Below are 19995 nucleotides of genomic sequence, written 5' to 3' on the forward strand. Positions count from 1 at the left end.
GTTTAAAGAAATGAGAACTCCTCTCCTCTGAGCAGTCATATTAAAGCGACGTCCGTTCATTATTACGTGGCAACAGCTGCATCAGCTGTGGAGTGTTTTGTCATAGCGCTGTATTTTATAATCTCTGCATCAGCTGAACATTGTTCCCCCACATATTTAGTTTGAATTTATTGAGAGTGAAGTATAATGAGACAATAGCAGGCTACAGATGCGGACACACACACAAATATATTTATATAAATATATACAATTTAAAGTATGAGAGCACTCTCATAATAACGTAACACAATCAGAGACTGGATATATCCCCTATGAAGGGCCGTGTAGGCCAAAATTCAAACTCACCTCACACACACACTACTGAAAACATCTGGCCTTGCACACACACTACTGAAATCCTCTCACATTCACTACTGAACACCTCACACACACACTACTGAAAATTAAGCCTCACACACACACTACTGAAATCCTCTCACATTCACTACTGAACACCTCACACACACACTACTGAAAACATCTGGCCTTGCACACACACTACTGAAATCCTCTCACATTCACTACTGAACACCTCACACACACACTACTGAAAACATCTGGCCTTGCACACACACTACTGAAATCCTCTCACATTCACTACTGAACACCTCACACACACACTACTGAAAATTAAGCCTCACACACACACTACTGAAATCCTCTCACATTCACTACTGAACACCTCACACACACAATACTGAAAATTAAGCCTCACACACACACTACTGAAATCATCTCACGTTCACTACTGAACACCTCACACACACAATACTGAAAATTAACCTCACACACACACTCCTGAAAAACATTTTTCTGAAAGGTTCTCAGTAGGGAATGTGCATGTGTTTCACCTATGTGTGTGTGAGGGGATTCTTGCTGTAACGGATGTCAGTGGTCTCTTTGCTAGCCCCGTTAGCTTCATTAGCTCCAGGCTGCTACTCCGAAGTGTTTGTTGTGTTGATGCCTGGTGGAGTATTCTTCATTGAAATATCGCACTTATCGTATGGCTCTGCGGTTCAAACAGACCGTCCATGAATGCAGTTTATTCGGTAAGTACAATTCAAGCACTTTATTTCTTACTTGTCTTTTTATTCAGCTAACAAGCGAGACGAAGCTACATCTGTGCTAACGATGCTATCCGTAGCATACAAGTTAAAACATAATGGAGAAGTGTAACACATTAAGAAGGATTATACTGTAAAACATAAGGCTTCTCGGTGAGGTTGGTAAAATAAGGTCATGCTTGTACATTAGTTAGTTTGCTAGTTAGGTAACTGTATGCATTGTTATTGTTAATTTAAAATAGCTATGCTCGACGATGCAGACAGCTAGCGTCACATTAGTGTTGAAGAGCAGAGTACTGTATGAGATTAACCTCACTATAAGATCTGTGTATCTGAAAAATATGAATCTCACATTTCCAGTTGGTTCCAGAAATAACGTTGACGTAGATATTGCAATATGGTTTGAAACTAGCTGGAAATAAGGTCTGTGGTTGAGACGCATTTAAGAGACGGGTCACGTTTTGTTCAGCCGGATAATATCCACATGTCTACCCTACTTTTATAATTTTCAAATCATAAATCTAGTTGCCAGAAGCAAAATGCTAACGGTATGCTTAAAGGAACTGCAGCTGCTTCAACGTCACGCCGATTTAAGATCCATATTCAAACATACAGATTATAAATGGTACAAGTTGAAGCGTTTGTTTGAACAGTTTGCAGGAACTTGCTTTCAAGCAGAACTTGAAAATGTACATAAATAGCTGACGTTAATAATGCTAACTAGCGAGCTAGCTGTGTAGATCTGCTGCACTATTTACTACAGCCCGGCTGTCCGCAGCCGACTTTATAACAGTATTAAGTGAAAACCATTCAAAATATTTTATAGAATAAATCCGTTATCCAAATCCCATAAAAACACAAGACAACCAGCAATTAGACAATACCCTGTGTCGTATTTTTGTCGGATGAATGCAAGCTGATATTGTCACTTTTTAAAAAACCTAAATAAGGGTTGTTCCCTCTTGTTTTCTCTGTTAGGATAATACTACAGAAAATGGGCTCCGCGGAAGGTGACACCCTTGCAAACCAAAAAAGAGAAATACAAGTATTTGTATTCCCCCCGGTCTGCACGTTTTACGTTGCTTAAGGTAAGTGAACATGAAACTATTCAGCATAACTTTCAATAATAATCTACGGTATTTATTGAGTTTTGGGATATTACTTGCATACAAATCTATCATGCCTTAAGGTTTCTAAAACATACAATATGTGGTAAATTCAACAGTGGACCCAGCAAAGATTCACATTTTTGCACGATTTGTTATTGATTTGTTGCTGTTACTTAATTATACTTTTAATAAATTCAAGTCAAGCTTAGTTACATGTGATGGTAGCTATATGCTCTTACCTGTGTGCCTCCTCCGCAACCAGACTGTATTCAAACTCTTAAGTACCAGTTCTATCTACTTTAAACAATTAAAAAGACACAATCAACTACATTTATTGATATACCAATCTTTATTTTTGGGGCCTCTTCTTCTTTTAAATTAAACTTTCAGACATGAGATATTGAAATACAGTAATAGTTTTGTCTATTTAAAAAAGAATGAGCCATTCCTTACAGTTAACTTCATATTTCTTATTGTCTAAAGCATTTATGACACACATTTCCCCCTCATATTCACAGTGTGGATCAATTGAGACAGCGTGCAGAGACTTTGGGAGAAACCTCAGCGTGACGGATGTCCTGTCTGTGGGTTTGGCTGGAGAAGGTGGAGAGGTCTTTCTCTGGGATGAGGACGTGGCCTGATGGAGGAGGACGTGGCCTGATGGAGGAGGACGTGGCCTGATGGAGGAGGACCAGGCCTGATGAAGAAACCCCCTAACTGCATCTGTGAGCCCATACTGGGCTCAGCTGCCACAAACAAATGATGGTCCTGTTTGACTTTGTGTTCACAATAAAAGTGTAGTTTCTTAGTGAATGTCCTGTATTGGTCTTTAATCTGAAATCAGCTTTTCATTTTCTTCTTGCCCCTCTGAGAAAACGGTGAGGCAGTTGTGTCCTTCAGGTATGTCCTTTCCTAACAGAAATGACAAGAAACATATGACATTATTGCAGAGCAAGTGTGTTATTTATGAAACGTTTGTTTATTTAGCGGCTGTAGAAATAATGTATTTTTTAAATGTTAATGTGTTTTTTTAATTCATCACTTTGTACTACAAAGATAATCAGATTATGAATGAACAGTCTGCAGTTAATCAACATTAAAATATCTTATTAAATAATATTCAACTGCTCGGTTGTCTCACTGCAAGAACCACTTTTACCACGTCTTTTACAGACAATATGTAGAGACAAATGGTAGCAATTCTCACAATGTAAAATAATAATTGCCTTAAATACATTGAAATGTGAAAGCTGATTATAGTTGTTACTTTATCTATTTAAACCAGAACGTTTCTCGATTCCTTGTACCTTTGAGTCCATGCTGAAGTTCACTGATGTTAGGAATAGGTCTGTCTCTCGTGGTCAGCATCCTCTGGTCTGTCTGCCGCATCACCTGGAAACTTTAAACAAACAGATATATATGTAAAGTAACAATGTGTTGGTCACAGACTTTTTTACATGCAAATGTCATGTGATAATCTTTTTGTTATCCTTAAAGAAAGTGCTGGATATCAAAGCCCTTACTGTATCTTATCAGTTGGATTGTGTATTATTGTATAGTTGTGGTCCTTTTTATTTTAGAATCGTTTTTCATGAGACAGTCAATTTAAATATTTGTCCTATGCCATATTCACATTCATTTGTAACACACACGTAAGGGTAAAAGACAAACATCTTCAACAAATGTAATGCAATGAATAAGCTTCATTGTCACAGAAGCACACATAACGTCATATCTAATATTTAAACAAATCATTTCCTTGTCCCTAAAGCATTGACTGAGCTATTTTTCGTCCTCAAATGCAGGCATTAAGTTACATGTTCATGTTCTGCTGCCACAATAAGTCGGTTTCTCCAGTGTAATGATAATAAAATGCTAAGTAAGTATTGGTAATAATATTAATAAAAACAACAACGTTTGGGTTCGTTCGTTTAATATGATGAACGTTAACCAGTAAGCTTCAATAATCAACTCCAGCTCAACAAACCATATTGCAATATCTACGTCAACGTTATTTCTGGAACCAACTGGAAATGTGAGATTCATATTTTTCAGATACACAGATCTTATAGTGAGGTTAATCTCATACAGTACTCTGCTCTTCAACACTAATGTGACGCTAGCTGTCTGCATCGTCGAGCATAGCTATTTTAAATTAACAATAACAATGCATACAGTTACCTAACTAGCAAACTAACTAATGTACAAGCATGACCTTATTTTACCAACCTCACCGAGAAGCCTTATGTTTTACAGTATAATCCTTCTTAATGTTTTACACTTCTCCATTATGTTTTAACTTGTATGCTACGGATAGCATCGTTAGCACAGATGTAGCTTCGTCTCGCTTGTTAGCTGAATAAAAAGACAAGTAAGAAATAAAGTGCTTGAATTGTACTTACCGAATAAACTGCATTCATGGACGGTCTGTTTGAACCGCAGAGCCATACGATAAGTGCGATATTTCAATGAAGAATACTCCACCAGGCATCAACACAACAACCACTTCGGAGTAGCAGCCTGGAGCTAATGAAGCTAACGGGGCTAGCAAAGAGACCACTGACTTCCGTTACATTAGAATGACATCCGTTACATTAGAATGACTTCCGTTACAGCAAGAATCCCCTCACACACACATAGGTGAAACACATGCACATTCCCTACTGAGAACCTTTCAGTAAAATGTTTTTCAGGAGTGTGTGTGTGAGGTTAATTTTCAGTATTGTGTGTGTGAGGTGTTCAGTAGTGAACGTGAGATGATTTCAGTAGTGTGTGTGTGAGGTTAATTTTCAGTAGTGTGTGTGTGAGGTGTTCAGTAGTGAATGTGAGAGGATTTCAGTAGTGTGTGTGCAAGGCCAGATGTTTTCAGTAGTGTGTGTGTGAGGTGTTCAGTAGTGAATGTGAGAGGATTTCAGTAGTGTGTGTGCAAGGCCAGATGTTTTCAGTAGTGTGTGTGTGAGGTGTTCAGTAGTGAATGTGAGAGGATTTCAGTAGTGTGTGTGTGAGGCTTAATTTTCAGTAGTGTGTGTGTGAGGTGTTCAGTAGTGAATGTGAGAGGATTTCAGTAGTGTGTGTGCAAGGCCAGATGTGTTCAGTAGTGTGTGTGTGAGGCTTAATTTTCAGTAGTGTGTGTGTGAGGTGTTCAGTAGTGAATGTGAGAGTATTTCAGTAGTGTGTGTGGAAGGCCAGATGTGTTCAGTAGTGTGTGTGTGAGGTGTTCAGTAGTGAACGTGAGAGTATTTCAGTAGTGTGTGTGCAAGGCCAGATGTTTTCAGTAGTGTGTGTGCGAGGTGAGTTTGAATTTTGGCCTACACGGCCCCTCATAATCCCCCCCCCTCTCTTGTCGCTGAAATGGGGAATTGAAATTACGGGCCAAAAGTTGTATTTGCAAGTATTAAAAGTAAGCAGAGGACACCAAACCAACTGAGACCCGTCTGTCCGCCGCATCTACGCACTGTACAACACACACCTACACACTGTACCACACACACACCTACACACTGTACCACACACACACCTACACACTGTACCACACACACCTACAGCTCCTAAAGCAGGGGTCGGCAACAGGCGGTCCGGATCCGGACCCAGACGCCGACCTATACGGACCCGGAGCTATAATCAATACATTAATAGGGGATTTTTCGAAGCCTCCCGCTTTTTTAACGCTGATATGGGTGACTTGTGTAATTCGTGGAGAACCGAAGAGTTTTCGTTTTGGGGGTGGGGGGGAGGGAGTCAGTCCGACTGACGGACAACTTCTCACTTCAAAAAGAAGAAGAAATCTAGACCGCAAAAATAATTAAACAAGCGAGTACCTGTTTTTCCTGGCCAAGGACAGGTTCCTTGAACACAACACGAGCGTACGTGTCTTCACGTGGTATATGTCTCGTCTGAAAGGAGTGCTGACAGAGAGCACCGGAACGCCGCTCCAGCCCTTAAAATATTGCAATACCCTTAAAGGGGAAAGGAAACACCAATTACAGTTATAATATTCCGGTAGTTTATTCATTTTACAATGGATATTGATCGTAATATTTATTGTATATGATATTACTCGCCAAAAGAAAATTAATTATCCGCCGGCCGGGTGGGGAATTCCGGGACCAGGCCGCCGCCATTAGGGGAGTCCCAAATGGTGACGTCACTGGCTGTGTTTTCGCTCCACCAGAAGTCAACACAACGTAGCAGATATGGCAGCGATGGAGGAATTTTGCAATGAGATCGACGTTTTGAACGATGAATTTGACTATTCGTCGGGAGATGACATTGATGTGGAAGCATCTACAGTTACCAGGCATCCCATGGCCTATGCTTATGAACCGATTCGGTCGAATAGAGTGGCATACGATCCGGAATAAAAAAATTAAAAAAACACAATGCTAACAGTGAGCCTCTGAATTAGCCCCGAGCGAAAATGCTAACCTATTACTGCACCGAAAATCACTCATAGCTCCCTTATTACTTATCCTAGCCGCACATCCAACACATCGTTTATGATCGCAAGGAGACACAGAATCTAACGGTGCCCACCTCAACACTGAAAGATACAAACTCGCGAGGTTAACCACAAAAACGTACATCAAAACAAGTGGCGCTAGGTACTAACATACGCCAGGCTAACGGCTTACCTTCCTCATTGTCTGGTCTAAACTGGTCTTCAATGGCATTACAACGATAAAAACGATGATGTAGTTAATCCATAGGTTAATATCCAATGGGGCTGTGTCCCCTTTGAAATGTTCTGATAATCTATAAGCAATACAACTGCAATTCCGTTATCTGCTGTCCGCTCTGTGCTCCGTGCGCTCTGGGTCCTGCAATACCATCCATTGATAGCAATACTAGCCTTTTAGGGCTGTTTTCGACAGATGAGCGTGTGTATGCCAGTTTAATTAGTTGAGCTATAGAACACCCCCAATTCTCTATTGTGCGTCATAATAATAGCTACCATTTAGTTTGGACGCGATTGCGTTAATTAATAAGGTCACACTGTGTCAGTAAATACATGTGTGAGCTAGTAATCTGGTAGTGCTGCAATATTTACCTCTCTCTCGGCAGCTGAAGCAACTCGTTTGGTGGCTCAAACTTCACGTTTGTTGACACTGTCATTGTCTTGCGCGGCCGACGTGCTGGGACGGTCGGTGTTCCCGACTGCATACGTTGAGAAATCGAATATTGTGGGAACAGATCCTGGCTTCAAATCCAATGTTTTGTATTGAACCAGGCATCCAGACTGGACTTTGAGCAGCTTCTCATCCTTTAGTGGCAGCCTATGGAAATGTACTTCTTCCTTCTTTGTATAAAATCCATTTGTGCAGCCTGGGGCAATACAATAAACTCCTGACGACGACCGTTTTCTTGTAATGTAAACTACTGGTGCATTGCACGCCATGTTGTTTGTTATTGAGCTTTGGCCCAGGAAGCCAGTCAGTGACGTCACTGGAAAAGTCCCGGAGCAATGGAAGCGCCCATGGTCATTAGGCACGTATTTCAAAAAGTAAATTCGCGTATCTCGATCGTTTACATTGGAAATAGACTAGATAAATACATTTCCTAATGGTAATATTGTCGCATGGAAAGCAGTTTGAAAAGTGTTTCCATTTCCCGTACACATGCCGCAGTGTTTGCGTGGCTGTGTCTTTAGTTGTAGGCACAGTGGCGATCTGTTGTTATTAGCATCTGGTTAGCTAGCTATGCTAACGAATTTAAAGAGCTTTTCTACAACCAGGTGGAAGAGAGCTCTCTCCTGAGAGGCTCAAATAACCTCAGCTCAGTGAGGTTAAGGCACACCTTGATATGATCATTATAGTTATTAATGAGACTAAATGAAAAACAGGTATAAAATACTATATGACAGTAACAAAAAAGTTGTTAAAAATAACAAGAATAGAGTTTAAAAGGGGAGTGATTTGTAAGATATCCAAAAAGAAAAATCTGCTTACAGTTCTGTTTCATATGGGTGTTGAGAGATGTATCCATAGATCTTTTAATGTTGCTCTCAAAGTGTACCAGATTAATGCATTTAACTTCAATATTTAAAAAAAATCTTCCCGGGGGAGCATGCCCCCGGACCCCCCTAGAGGAGGGTCTTAAATCATGTTCACATAGTAGGATATACTAAATACATTTGCACACATCTTGTGTCCGTATCTTTCTGTGTTGGTGGTCATGCCACACCGTGCACATGCATGCATACGAGAGTCATGGTGAGATATCTGGATTCAGAGGTTGCTTTTTCTTTGCACAGCATGAAAGAAAGGCCAAATTAATGAGCTGTGATTTTAGTTTTTTTAAGCAGAGGTTGAGTTCAATCATTTGTACGACCCTCGGAGGATGTTGTAAAAATTGAAAGGAAAAAGGTTCCCCACCCCTGCTGTAAATAATAATAAAAACCCTTGATTTTTAACTTAACATCTCTGTCTCCTATTGATCTGAGTAGAATAGCCAGTTAATTGAAGCATTATAGCACAGGCCTTTGTCAGATGGTATATTACGCTGTTTTTTTTCTGCTTCGAATAGTTCTCTCTTTTTTCACGATACCTGTGTTTGCATCACTGTAACCAATGAGCACCTGCGTATGAGAATAGCCCTGACTCCATTTCAGCCCAGATTTACAAACTCCTGGCAGGACAAGCTCGAGCTCAATTCTTACACTGAATTTAAAAAAAGTGAAAGAGGGACTGCAATATAAGAGGGAAAGAAAGACAAACTTTGAAACTGTTAAATTGTTATGATGTGTAAAGACTGATATTGTTCTATAATCGTCTGAAACTGTTAAGTCATGATGTGAAATGGTTAACAAAGAAAAAGGGAAACTCAAGCTGCTGCTACACTTTATTTGATTTATCTCAAATTAAGCACTTTTAAGATGCACATATTTTCAAAAGCTATTTCATTTATTGTCTCTATTTTATTTGTAAATGCAGCCCGAGAGGAACATTACACATATCCACATATTGTTGTTTATGAATTGTACTTTCTTTATTTGATTGGCAGTCAGTTGCTGATTACATGCAGACGTTGATAAAGCTACAGCTACTTCAATACATATCACACTAATTCATAAAGCAACTTAGACATTTTTATGTTCCGGACCTTTGCATGGGGACATTTTCTCCAAGTGGATCTCGTTGAATTTTAGTTGAAGACCCCTGTCCTAAAGCATAATCAGTCGTTGTGTATTTTATTATGTGAAGCACTAAATGGTCTTAGAAAAATATCGACTCTTTGTTTGTAGATATCTACTAAACTAAAGCAAATAAAGAGAGTAGGCCTGTTATACTGAGTGATATATATTATACACACTGCTCTGCTTTCTGCACGGACCTCACAGCTGTTCTCACTGTAAACATCGCGACGCGATGAAAGCAGTTTCTAAAATAATATCCAGGGGTTGCATGCAGAGCTGTCATTGGCTGAGATAAGTCCGGCCGTGCGTCACGCCTCCACCGTTCCCGGAAATGCATCCGCGGAGGAGCCGTGGAGGAACCATCAGTGTATCCTCGGTTATAGCTCCTCCAGAGAGCCTCCTCGACACTCGGTCCTCGGTGTCACTACCCGATCCGTCCCCCTGCCCGATTGGTACTGCGCATGTGCGAGATGGTCCGCCATATTGGACAACTCCGGACGGCAACCCAAGATGGACACTTGACACAGTGGCTTTTAGCAAAGCTCAAAAAGAAAACTCGAGAGAGATGAGTTATTGTTAATACAACGTGACTTCACTATTATTTAACAACTCTTTTTATTGGGTTCTTTTATTTGGGGTTAAGTACATTGTCAGAATAAGTGAGAAATGAATTTAACTTCTGTTAGACAGCTATCATACTGAATACATATTTACTGTGAATGTATGCAAAAGGTATGGCATATGGCTGTCTAACAGAAGTTAAATTTATTTCTTACTTATTCTGACAATGTACTTAACCCCAAATAAAAGAACCCATAAAAAGAGTTGTTAAATAATAGTGAAGTCACGTTGTAATAACAATAACTCATCTCTCTCGGTTTTTCTTTTTGAGCTTTGCTAAAAGCCACTGTGTCAAGTGTCCATCTTGGGTTGCCGTCCGGACTTCCGGACCATCTCGCACATGCGCAGTACCGATCGGGCAGGGGGACGGATCGGGTAGTGACACTTTAGAGGCTTCTCAATACTCAAATTTCCCCTCCTCGATTCCTCGACTCCTCGGTCCTCCGGTAGTGACCCGGAAATGAATTTCACCGCGCCATTTTGAAGGACGTCTCATTTCTCTAAATGCACACCGAGGACCGAGGATCGAGCGTCGAGGAGGCTCTCTAGAGGAGGCTCTCTAGAGGAGCTATAACCGAGGATACACTGATGGTTCCTCCACGGCTCCTCCGCGGATGCATTTCCGGGAACGGTGGAGGCGTGACGCACGGCCGGACTTATCTCAGCCAATGACAGCTCTGCATGCATCCCCTGGATATTATTTTAGAACCTGCTCTCATCGCAACGCGATGTTTACAGTGAGAACAGCTGTGAGGTCCGTGCAGAAAGCAGAGCAGTGTGTAAAATATATATCACTCAGTATAACAGGCCTACTCTCTTTATTTGCTTTAGTTTAGTAGATATCTACAAACAAAGAGTCGATATTTTTCTAAGACCATTTAGTGCTTCACATAATAAAATACACAACGGCTGTAGCCTGATTATGCTTTAGGAGCTGTCGGTGTGTGTGGTACAGTGTGTAGGTGTGTGTGGTACAGTGTGTAGGTGTGTGTGTGGTACAGTGTGTAGGTGCGTGTTGTACAGTGTGTAGGTGTGTGTTGTACAGTGCGCAGATGCGGCGGACAGACAGGTCTCAGTTGGTTTGGTGTCCTCTGCTTACTTTTAATACTTGCAAATACAACTTTTGGCCCGTAATTTCAATTCCCCATTTCAGCGACCAGAGAGAGGAGGGGGGGGGATATATCCAGTCTCTGATTGTGTTACGTTATTATGAGAGTGCTCTCATACTTTAAATTGCATATATTTATATAAATATATTTGTGTGCGTGTGACCGCATGCATCTGTAGCTTGTTATTGTCTCATTATACCGCACTCTCAATGAATTCAAAGTAAATATGTGGGGGGAACAATGTTCAGCTGATCTAACAGAGATTATAAAATATGATAAAACACTCGACAGCTGATGCAGCTGTTGCCACGTAATAATGAACAGACGTCGCTTTAATATGACCGCTCAGAGGAGAGGAGTTCTCATTTCTTTAAACGTCTGCTGCTTCCCCTCCTCTCTCCTCGGTTCCGGTCCTCCGCTCGCATCTCCTGTGGGCGGGACTAAGGCCCTTTCTCATTTCATCAAATCCCCCTCCTCGACTCCTCGACTCCTCGGTCCTCCGGCAGTGACCCGGAAATGAATTTCAGCGCGCCATGTTGAAGGACATCTCATTTCTCTAAATGCACTTCGAGGACCGAGGATCGAGCGTCGAGGATGCTCTCTGGAGGAGCTATAACCGAGGATACACTGATGGGTCCTCCACGGTCCTCCACGGCTGCTTCGTGGATGCATTTCCGGCAACAGAGATGTTTCAAAGACTCGTGACGCACGGCCGGACTTATCTCAGCCAATGACAGCTCTGCATGCATCCCCTGGATATTATTTTATTAACTGCTTTCATCGCGACGCGATGTTTACAGAGAGAACAGCTGTGAGGTCCGTGCAGAAAGCAGAGCAGTGTGTCTCTTTAAAATGACCACTCAGAGGAGAGGAGTTCTCATTTCTCTAACCGCCTGCTGCTTCCCCTCCTCTCTCCTCGGTTCCCCTCCTCGGCTCCTCCGCTCGCATCTCCTGTGGGCGGGACTAAGTATCGAGGATAGGAGTCGAGGAGGGGAGTTCGAGAAATGAGAAAGGGCCTAAGTCTCGAGGAGGGGAGTCGAGGAGGGGAAATTTAAGAATTGAGAAGCCTCTTCGGTGTGCATTTCGAGAAATGAGATGTCCTTCAAAATGGCGCGCTGAAATTCATTTCCGGGTCACTACCGGAGGACTGAGGAGTCGAGGAGGGGAAATGTGAGTATTGAGAAGCGTCTCTTCTTCTTCTTCTTCTTCTTCTTCTTCTTCTTCTTCTTCTTCTTCTTCTTCTTCTTCTTCTTCTCTAATTTTTTGGCGGATTGCAAACAACTTTAAAGGTGCATACCGCCACCTACTGTACATGAGTATGAATCATCATATCAATCCATCTCTTAACCTATGATCTCATACATTTTTTTTTTTTTTAAATCAACAAAAAAAACATGAAATAAATAAAACAAAAATACGAATCTATGATCTTTCCTGACCTAATGTTAAATTATTTGTCCTACCCCAGTTTCACTCAGGAAGGTAAACAGTGCCTTTCTGGTAGCTCTTACTCCCTCTCCCTTTGTTCCCAAAACACCAACCACACTCCATTCCCTCTCTGCCTGTAAAACTTTAGCCTTTAGTTTTTCTCTGTCAGCTTTATAGATGTCACAGTGTAACAAGATATGTTCTACATCTTCTTTTACTCCACAGTTCCCACACTTGTCACTGTCACTTTCCCTCATGAATACAGCATACCATTCAAAGCTGTGTGATTTATTCTGAGTCTAGCCATCATGATTTCCTCCCTTCTGTTTCTTTCTTTATAAATATTAATTGTAATTGTCTTTTGTGCAACAAGCAATCAGGAACACAGGTGGCATAACATGTGTGATATGCGCATGCGCAAATGTATTTTCCCTCAACAAATATATACTATTCACTGGCGTTGTATAACAGCAGCAATTTACGATTTGCTCACCTGCAGCCAGAAGGTGGGGCACCAATATATTATAATACATTGAGGCCATGCAGCTATAATAACCAACTTTTTTTAGCAAATCACCGTGTTTTGCATTTATAATAAAAAGAATAAATAAACAGGCAAATATAACATCAAAAAGATACAAGGATACTAATACTAAATAATCACAATCAAAATCTATATAATAAAAACATTTTCTGTGGTTCTTGGCTGACAGTGAGTACAGCGGAACTATTGCTCCCTAGCTCCGTGACCAAGTCGGACACATTCAAAGGTGCACCACCAATGTCAACTTCACATCGACATTACTGACCTGACCTCATGTTTTGTAATAACATTGAAGGTACTGCTTCATGAAGTAGACAGAGGACGCGTTGAAGAGATTGTACCCGGGAACATTTTCACGTTTTGTATAGTGTTTCTGTTCTTGTGACTCTGAGCGGACAAGATGCGCCTCACGCTGCAGTTGTTGATCTCCCACGGCCGGGTGGCCCGGAAGATGGGTCTGGGTCCGGAGTCCCGGATCAACATGCTGCGGAACCTTCTGACAGGACTGGTCCGGCACGAGAGGATCGAGACCACCGCGGCCCGAGCAGATGAAGTCCGCTTCTACGCTGAAAAGGTACCGACCAGGACATGCTAACATTGCTAGCTGCCAAATAAGCTAATGTTACTGTGCTTTGAGCACAACAAATGTGTCAAATGTAAACAATGTAATCATGACATGCACATTTCGACCTCTGTTGCTGCAAAGGATCCATATGCACCAGCTATTTAGAGTGAAAAAACACTGATAGAAATAAGGGGGACCTCAGTTAATGTCAGGCTAACATTTAATAAACCTCTGGCATTATTTAATGTTAAAATTATATATAATAATAATAATAATAAATGATATTTATATAGCGCCTTTCAAGGGACCCAAGGTCGCTGTACATGGTGGACAAACAGACAATCAAAGGGCAAACAAAAAATAAAGGAAGCCGGGGGACCAAGAAATGGCCAGGGTGAACAGGTGTGTTTTTAATGATGATTTGAAGATGTCCAGGGAGGCAGCATTACGCATTGTCTGGATCTCGGCAGGAAGTGCATTCCAGAGGGTGGGGGCCGCAACACTGAACGGCCTGTCACTATCAGTTCGGAGGCGAGAGCCGGGGATGGAGAGCAGGCCCGTGTCTGAGGACCGCAGACTCCGAGAAGGGGTGTAGGGATGGAGGAGGTCCGATAAGTACTGGGGGGTGAGGGTATGGAGGGACTTGTACGTGAGGAGCAGTGTTTTGTACTGAATCCGGGACTTGACCGGCAGCCAGTGTAGGTGGATGGGGGTGATGTGTTGCCATGGCTTGGTGCGGGTGAGAAGCCTGGCAGCAGAGTTCTGGACGTCCAGGGTTTTGCTGGGAACCCCGGACAGGACTCCATTGCAGTGGTCCAGACGGGATGGGATGAAGGCGTGTACAAGTGTTTCTGCCACAGAGTCAGAGAGTGAAATAAACTGGGTCTTTAAAAGGCAAATGGACCTTATAGAATATTTATGTTATAGGAACAACATTTATTTCTGTCTCCTGATGTCATGGTCAAGAGATTAAGATATATAGAGAAAAAACACTAACAAAACAGCCCTTCAAAATTAAAAATGGCTGCAAAAAAGTTAAAGATATATAATGAATACATACAAAGATATAACATATTTTAATATTGATACACAAATATGCAAATACAGCATGATATCACATCAAAAACCTTATTGGAGGTGTGAGGTTTGCATGATTTATTTTGTTTCTATAGTCTCAGTTTTAATCCAAAATCTTCATCCCACAATGTCTAACTTTATATAAACAAGAGTATTTTTTATATGAATACGGTTTTAGATGCAATATATTCAGATTTTAATTATTCGCACACGCACACGCACACACACACACACACACACACACACACACACACGTCCTGACTGAATGCGTTTCTTGTTTTTGTTTGTTCCAGCTGGTTGACTATGCCAAAAAGGGAGACACTGATGAGAAGGCGATGAAAATGGCCAGTTTTTGGCTCACGGTACGTGCAGCTCTTCTCAACTTTGTGAAGTAACAAGCTGGTTCACTCTATATGTAAAACAGTTGATCTGAAATTGTGTTTTTCGTGTTTGCTGCTCTTTAGGAAAAGGATCTGGTTCCAAAGCTTTTCAAGGTCTTAGCTCCACGGTTTGAGCCTCACTCAAATGGATACACACGGATGGCACGCATCCCAAACAAGGAGAACCTGGACAAAGCCAAGATGGCCGTCCTGGAGTACAAAGGCAACCCCTTCCCACCTCTGTATCCTGTGAAAAAGAAAAACGAACTGGCACTCGTCAACCAGCTTCTCAAAGGCTACAGAGAGGAGAGGGCAAAAGCTTGATCCTGGTGTTGGATCAGTGATGTGCTGACGGATGATGGTCGGGTGAAATGCTTTCAGACGCTGCAGGTTATAGACACTATTTCTTCCCCAAAAACAGTTCCAAAGCTCCTGTGTAAGCCAATGACATTTCTGTAAATGGATGATTATTACTGATTATGTATAAATAAATATTATTTCTTAAGAGAAGGAGATTTGCGTAATCATTTGAACAATATCTGGGCAACGCAACATCAGTCCAGAAGAGAAAATAAATAGTAATTATCGGTCCGATATTAGGAATTATGACGTCATCCCGATAAACCCGATAAAAGTATTAATAGCCCCGATAATATACAATATATTTTTTGGGTGAAAAAAAGTACTGCGGTGTGGGTGGATTGGGATGAGGGGTGCTTGTTTTTCACTCGGCTCCTCCCGTTTTGCCAGTACTGTGGTATTAGTGGTTTAGGAAGAGGGGAGTTCTTCACAAATCCAGCGCTCCCTAACTCATGCCTGGCTGTGACCTGAATGGTGTGCGGCCGTGAAGCCAGGACAGTAAACAAACATGTCGTCGGTAGTATGGGACTACTTCAAAGTTTCAGAGTTAGATAGTTCGCTTGCTCTTTGTATTAACAAATGCAATGCAGAAGTTCCACGAGGAGGGAAGAAGGCAACGAGCTATAATACTTCCAACCTGATCAGTCGCCTGAAACATCGCCATCGCTACGATGGTGTGTTCAAAGCGTACGAAGACGCCTGCGCTGCTAAAATAGCGGCGAATCCAAAGCCAGCTGCAAAGGCACCGGGGCTTTTACCTATCGACGAGGCTTTTGAAAAAGGCAAGAACTTTATTTGGGAAAATAAATATGGTCACTTTGAAGAGTCAGAACTGTTCTTGGCTTTGTTTTGTTCATCGGAGTAATGCTCATGTCATTTGCTCACTACTAGTCTTTTTTTTACCACCAGGTGTGCAAAAACTACAGGTACATTTAATATATATATTATTATCGGTTATCGGTATCGGTCTTGAGAAGCAGGAAGTTATCGGTATCAGTTTCAAAAACCCAATATCGTGCATCCCTAGTAATCTCTACAGCCTTCTTCACACAGCGGCCTGGGTCTGAAACCAACCTGTTGCACTTTGCTCTCTGTCATATGTTCACTTCTCCACTTTCCAGTCTATCTAAGTTAGGGTAGTTCAGTCAGACAACTCACGTGTTTCTTTAACATGTTTATTAGAAGCAGCATATAGTTAAGTTTGGCGACTAGGCTCGGGCATCATCACTCCATAGATATACAAAGCACGATGAGTGATAATTAAATAACTAACCCCCGAGCCTACAGGTGGAAGCTGGGGTGGTGGTGGGGCAGCAAGCAGCAGCGACGTAGAGGTAGCTGCAGCAATAGCAGCAGCAAGCAATGCATGGAGAGAGATCTGGCAGGTTGAATAGAGCGGTATATTAAGTGGCAAGGGGCCTTATGTATGAATGCAGCATAAGTACTCAAGTTGACTGCCTGAACTAGTCATCCATCCACAGAAACACCTTACGATATGGATTTTAAAAACAAAAATCAAAGACGGTAATCCCATATTATCAGACTATTGTATTGCATGTGAAAGGCAGATGTAGATGAATAAAAAGGAGTTAGTGACTCAAATACTCATTATATAACCACAAAATATCTCCTGAACTGAACACACCGTCACAGAATAATTAAATCATTCTGGTCCTTTGCTGGCAGTGATTAGCCTGAAAGCTATTTACAAATATAGAACTGGTGAGCATGCCGAGAGTTGCAGTTTGTCAGGAATCTGCACTTCAGTGGTCACAGAGCGGGAATCTGGCAGGGACAGAGAAAATAATTAGGCTATCCTACATAAAACGTTGACCAGCCTGCAGTCTGTCCCTGTGGTGTTTTTACTTTAATGAAGCCTAATGAGAACAGATTCTAAATATGATTTACGGATATTAGATACACTCTTTTGGACGCACGCCCTTGTCCTAACTGGAACACAGCAGCCAAATAACACACACACCCAGACGAGCCTTCTAATAAAACCATATTTTTTTTATTATTTTGGCAAAAAGTGTATATGTACAGCGTGTTTAGAGTTGCCATTTGACACCATTAAAATGCATTTGAACAGTGCTTTAGTGATGTGCTCTTAACCAGATCGCTCTGAGTAGCCTAAAAGCTGTGCTGTTGTCTGTCATGCATACATAATCTCTTTGCGTCAAGTTCTCCCACTCCCAGTGTCTCAGTTCTGTAATTGTACGTCCATATACACAAAGTTTGAAGCGGTGATAGTATCAGTGAGCATGTTTGTGTCTATTAAGTCAAGTAATGGCAGACAAATGGCAGACATGCCAACAATCAGAGTTAACGACGAATACTCTAATTCAAGTATCATTCGGTTTCACAGACTACGTTACACCTCTCACTACAATCTTACAAGTTACACACCACAGTCCTAACATCCTACAGTACTCCATTACAGCAAGACTGCCATTGATACATTTGTGGACTATAAACTCAGATCCATTTCTACAAATCAGAAATCAATAAGCATCTTCTGGATTGCAGAAAGCTAGTGGTAAACTCAGGGACAATCTCAAATGACAGTACAATGTTAAATTACATTGACTTAGCATGGTACTTTGCCAGTCGATGACATGACTGTATTTACAGGTGTATACATGTAGAATACTACTCGTGTAAGTGGCGTGAATACAGGTTTCAAAGCAGTCCTATAAGGTGACGGCATCACGAATAAACAGACTAAGACCAGGAACATTAAAGTGCTCCATGCAGGACAGACAAAATGTACACATGTGTTACAGTTTTCACAGTTCATCTACAAGGCTTTTTTTGTTATAGCTCAATGGTAGGGGATACAAAACTAGTGTTATGTGTTCAGCTTTTCGCAACGTTGGAATTCAAAAGTGAAATAAAGCCAACAAATATACTAGACAGGGGTGACAATGAAGTAACTTGTATTTTAAAAAAGGCATCCCCCCCCCTCCCCTGCTCTTACATCCTGGATGTTGAAAGTATTACTAAACGAGTATTGTAGTATTCCAGTTACTACAAAATCACCCCTGTCCTTGTGCTGTATTGCATCAGTACATTCACCAACGTCTACATACACAGATATGACATTTTCAAGAAGGAATATTCTGCACTTCAGTTAAAATTCAACTAAAACTGACAGTGTAATATTGGTTTTATGTTTTAGACAGCGTAAGGCTTCCATCACCAACATTTATCCAGTCAAAAATATACTTAAGCCTATTGTATGTATTCACAAAAGTATATATCTCAATACACACAATAAGCGAGTATTGTATGGTCACGTGGAGTTACATTTATCAGCTTTCAGGACGGGAAATACGATACAAACATGCGTGTTTTACGAGTACCTAGAAGTGCCCACAGTAAACGTGACATTTTACATTTACACATCAGCATATCAATCCAGAATAACCAGCTGCAATGAAGGCATATAAGAATATAAATGAACCCAACAAACTCCATATAATATATATGCTTTATCAAAAATGTGTCAAACATAAAAAAGTCTTGTGTTTTTTCTTTTTTACATGACTTGGATCAATGTAATGGTATGAGATCTTTTGTTCTGATGGTCACAGCACCAACAGAAACTTATTGATGCGAAAAAAGAAAAGAAATCCAAACAATTTCCTTTTTTTGAAATTAATCTATACGGAGTGGTAGTTATCTCCGGTTTTAGGTATTTACAAACTCCTACTGACACACCATCAATGCCTCATGAATGTTTGATCAGGAGTATTTCAAGAATGTTGTTCATTTCCGCCTCGTGCACAGCTATCATCCTATTGCTCTGGCTACATCCACTTTGACATCCTTCTCCCCGTGTGCCTCTTACTGGTCAACTTCAAATATGTATTGCTTCTTTATTCTTTAACACGCTCTGCACTCCTATCTCACAGCCCTTACCCCCTCACTCTTCTAGGTAGAAGGGCTATGTGCAGGTGAAAAGAGACCGTTTAGGGATTTGCTTTCCTGATGATTACTCTACAACGTCCATCCATGCACACTTTTTTTTTGGCTGTCATTGAACAGTAACACCTTCAAATCTCTTTCTTTACTTTGTATTGTCAGTCTGTCTGTTTCCTTGATTCCTTACCCCCTCTCCTTCTGTCCTGCCTCATGCCTTCGTCCCAAACGCTCCTCCTCCTCCGCTCTGCATGCTGAAATACTCTGTGAAGGAAGGGAGCCGGGGGGGCAGCGGGGGGGAGCGTGAGGTCTGGCGTGGGGGTATCGGAGGCAGAGGAGGGGGTAATATCGCCGTTAAATCAGCAGCCGTGGTGATGATCTTCTGCTCGCTGTTCCTCGGTACCTCGCCTCCTTTACGGGCCACCGTCTCCTCCACCGTCTTCACCGGCTCCTGGAGGGAAAAGGTGAGGTTTCAAGGCTTTATTGTCCTTTGCACATTAGCTGTGTAGATATGGCAATGTCACAGGCTCCTCCAGCAGTGCAACATATATACTGCATAGGTCATAGAACAGATAAAACAGATACAATAGTTCAAGAGAATGTTCTGACCCTCTGGATGAAGGCTACTGTGTGATGTGGACCT

General features: G+C 41.5%; 2 protein-coding genes and 2 long non-coding RNA genes across 4 annotated transcripts in view; 2 read left to right on the top strand and 2 right to left on the bottom strand.

Annotated features, from left to right (window-relative positions):
• The first annotated feature begins 938 nt into the window (after positions 1 to 938).
• On the top strand, positions 939 to 3025 carry LOC117460465 (uncharacterized). Its single transcript, XR_004553641.2, has 3 exons — positions 939 to 1088; positions 2082 to 2191; positions 2731 to 3025. It is a non-coding gene; the product is annotated as an uncharacterized lncRNA (long non-coding RNA).
• Positions 2543 to 4866, bottom strand: LOC117460223 (uncharacterized). Its single transcript, XR_004553622.2, has 3 exons — positions 4615 to 4866; positions 3520 to 3611; positions 2543 to 3124 (listed from the first exon to the last, which is right to left on the bottom strand). It is a non-coding gene; the product is annotated as an uncharacterized lncRNA (long non-coding RNA).
• Positions 4867 to 13247: 8381 nt separating this feature from the next.
• Positions 13248 to 15578, top strand: mrpl17 (mitochondrial ribosomal protein L17). The gene is made up of 3 exons (XM_034103083.2): positions 13248 to 13620; positions 14982 to 15050; positions 15153 to 15578. Exons 1-3 carry the CDS (start codon positions 13447 to 13449, stop codon positions 15390 to 15392), a joined length of 483 nt encoding a protein of 160 aa, XP_033958974.1. The 5' UTR covers positions 13248 to 13446; the 3' UTR covers positions 15393 to 15578.
• Positions 15579 to 17420: 1842 nt separating this feature from the next.
• The window catches only part of tmem145 (transmembrane protein 145), a 48310-nt gene continuing 45735 nt past the window's right edge, over positions 17421 to 19995 (bottom strand). The window contains exon 15 of the mRNA XM_034103082.2: positions 17421 to 19803. Within this exon, the coding sequence (XP_033958973.1) occupies positions 19564 to 19803 (240 nt within the window). The 3' untranslated portion in view covers positions 17421 to 19563. The remainder of the gene's footprint in view (positions 19804 to 19995) is intronic.

The sequence above is a fragment of the Pseudochaenichthys georgianus genome, chromosome 16 (genome assembly GCF_902827115.2).
Source record: "Pseudochaenichthys georgianus chromosome 16, fPseGeo1.2, whole genome shotgun sequence".
NCBI lineage: Eukaryota > Metazoa > Chordata > Actinopteri > Perciformes > Channichthyidae > Pseudochaenichthys > Pseudochaenichthys georgianus.

Bases quoted from the DNA above. Each gene is read 5' to 3' on its own strand.
- mrpl17 (XM_034103083.2), top strand. From the start codon at position 13,447: ATGCGCCTCACGCTGCAGTTGTTGATCTCCCACGGCCGGGTGGCCCGG. The intron at 13,621-14,981 runs GTACCGACCAGG...TGTTTGTTCCAG, and splicing joins TCCGCTTCTACGCTGAAAAG to CTGGTTGACTATGCCAAAAA. The intron at 15,051-15,152 runs GTACGTGCAGCT...GCTGCTCTTTAG, and splicing joins TGGCCAGTTTTTGGCTCACG to GAAAAGGATCTGGTTCCAAA.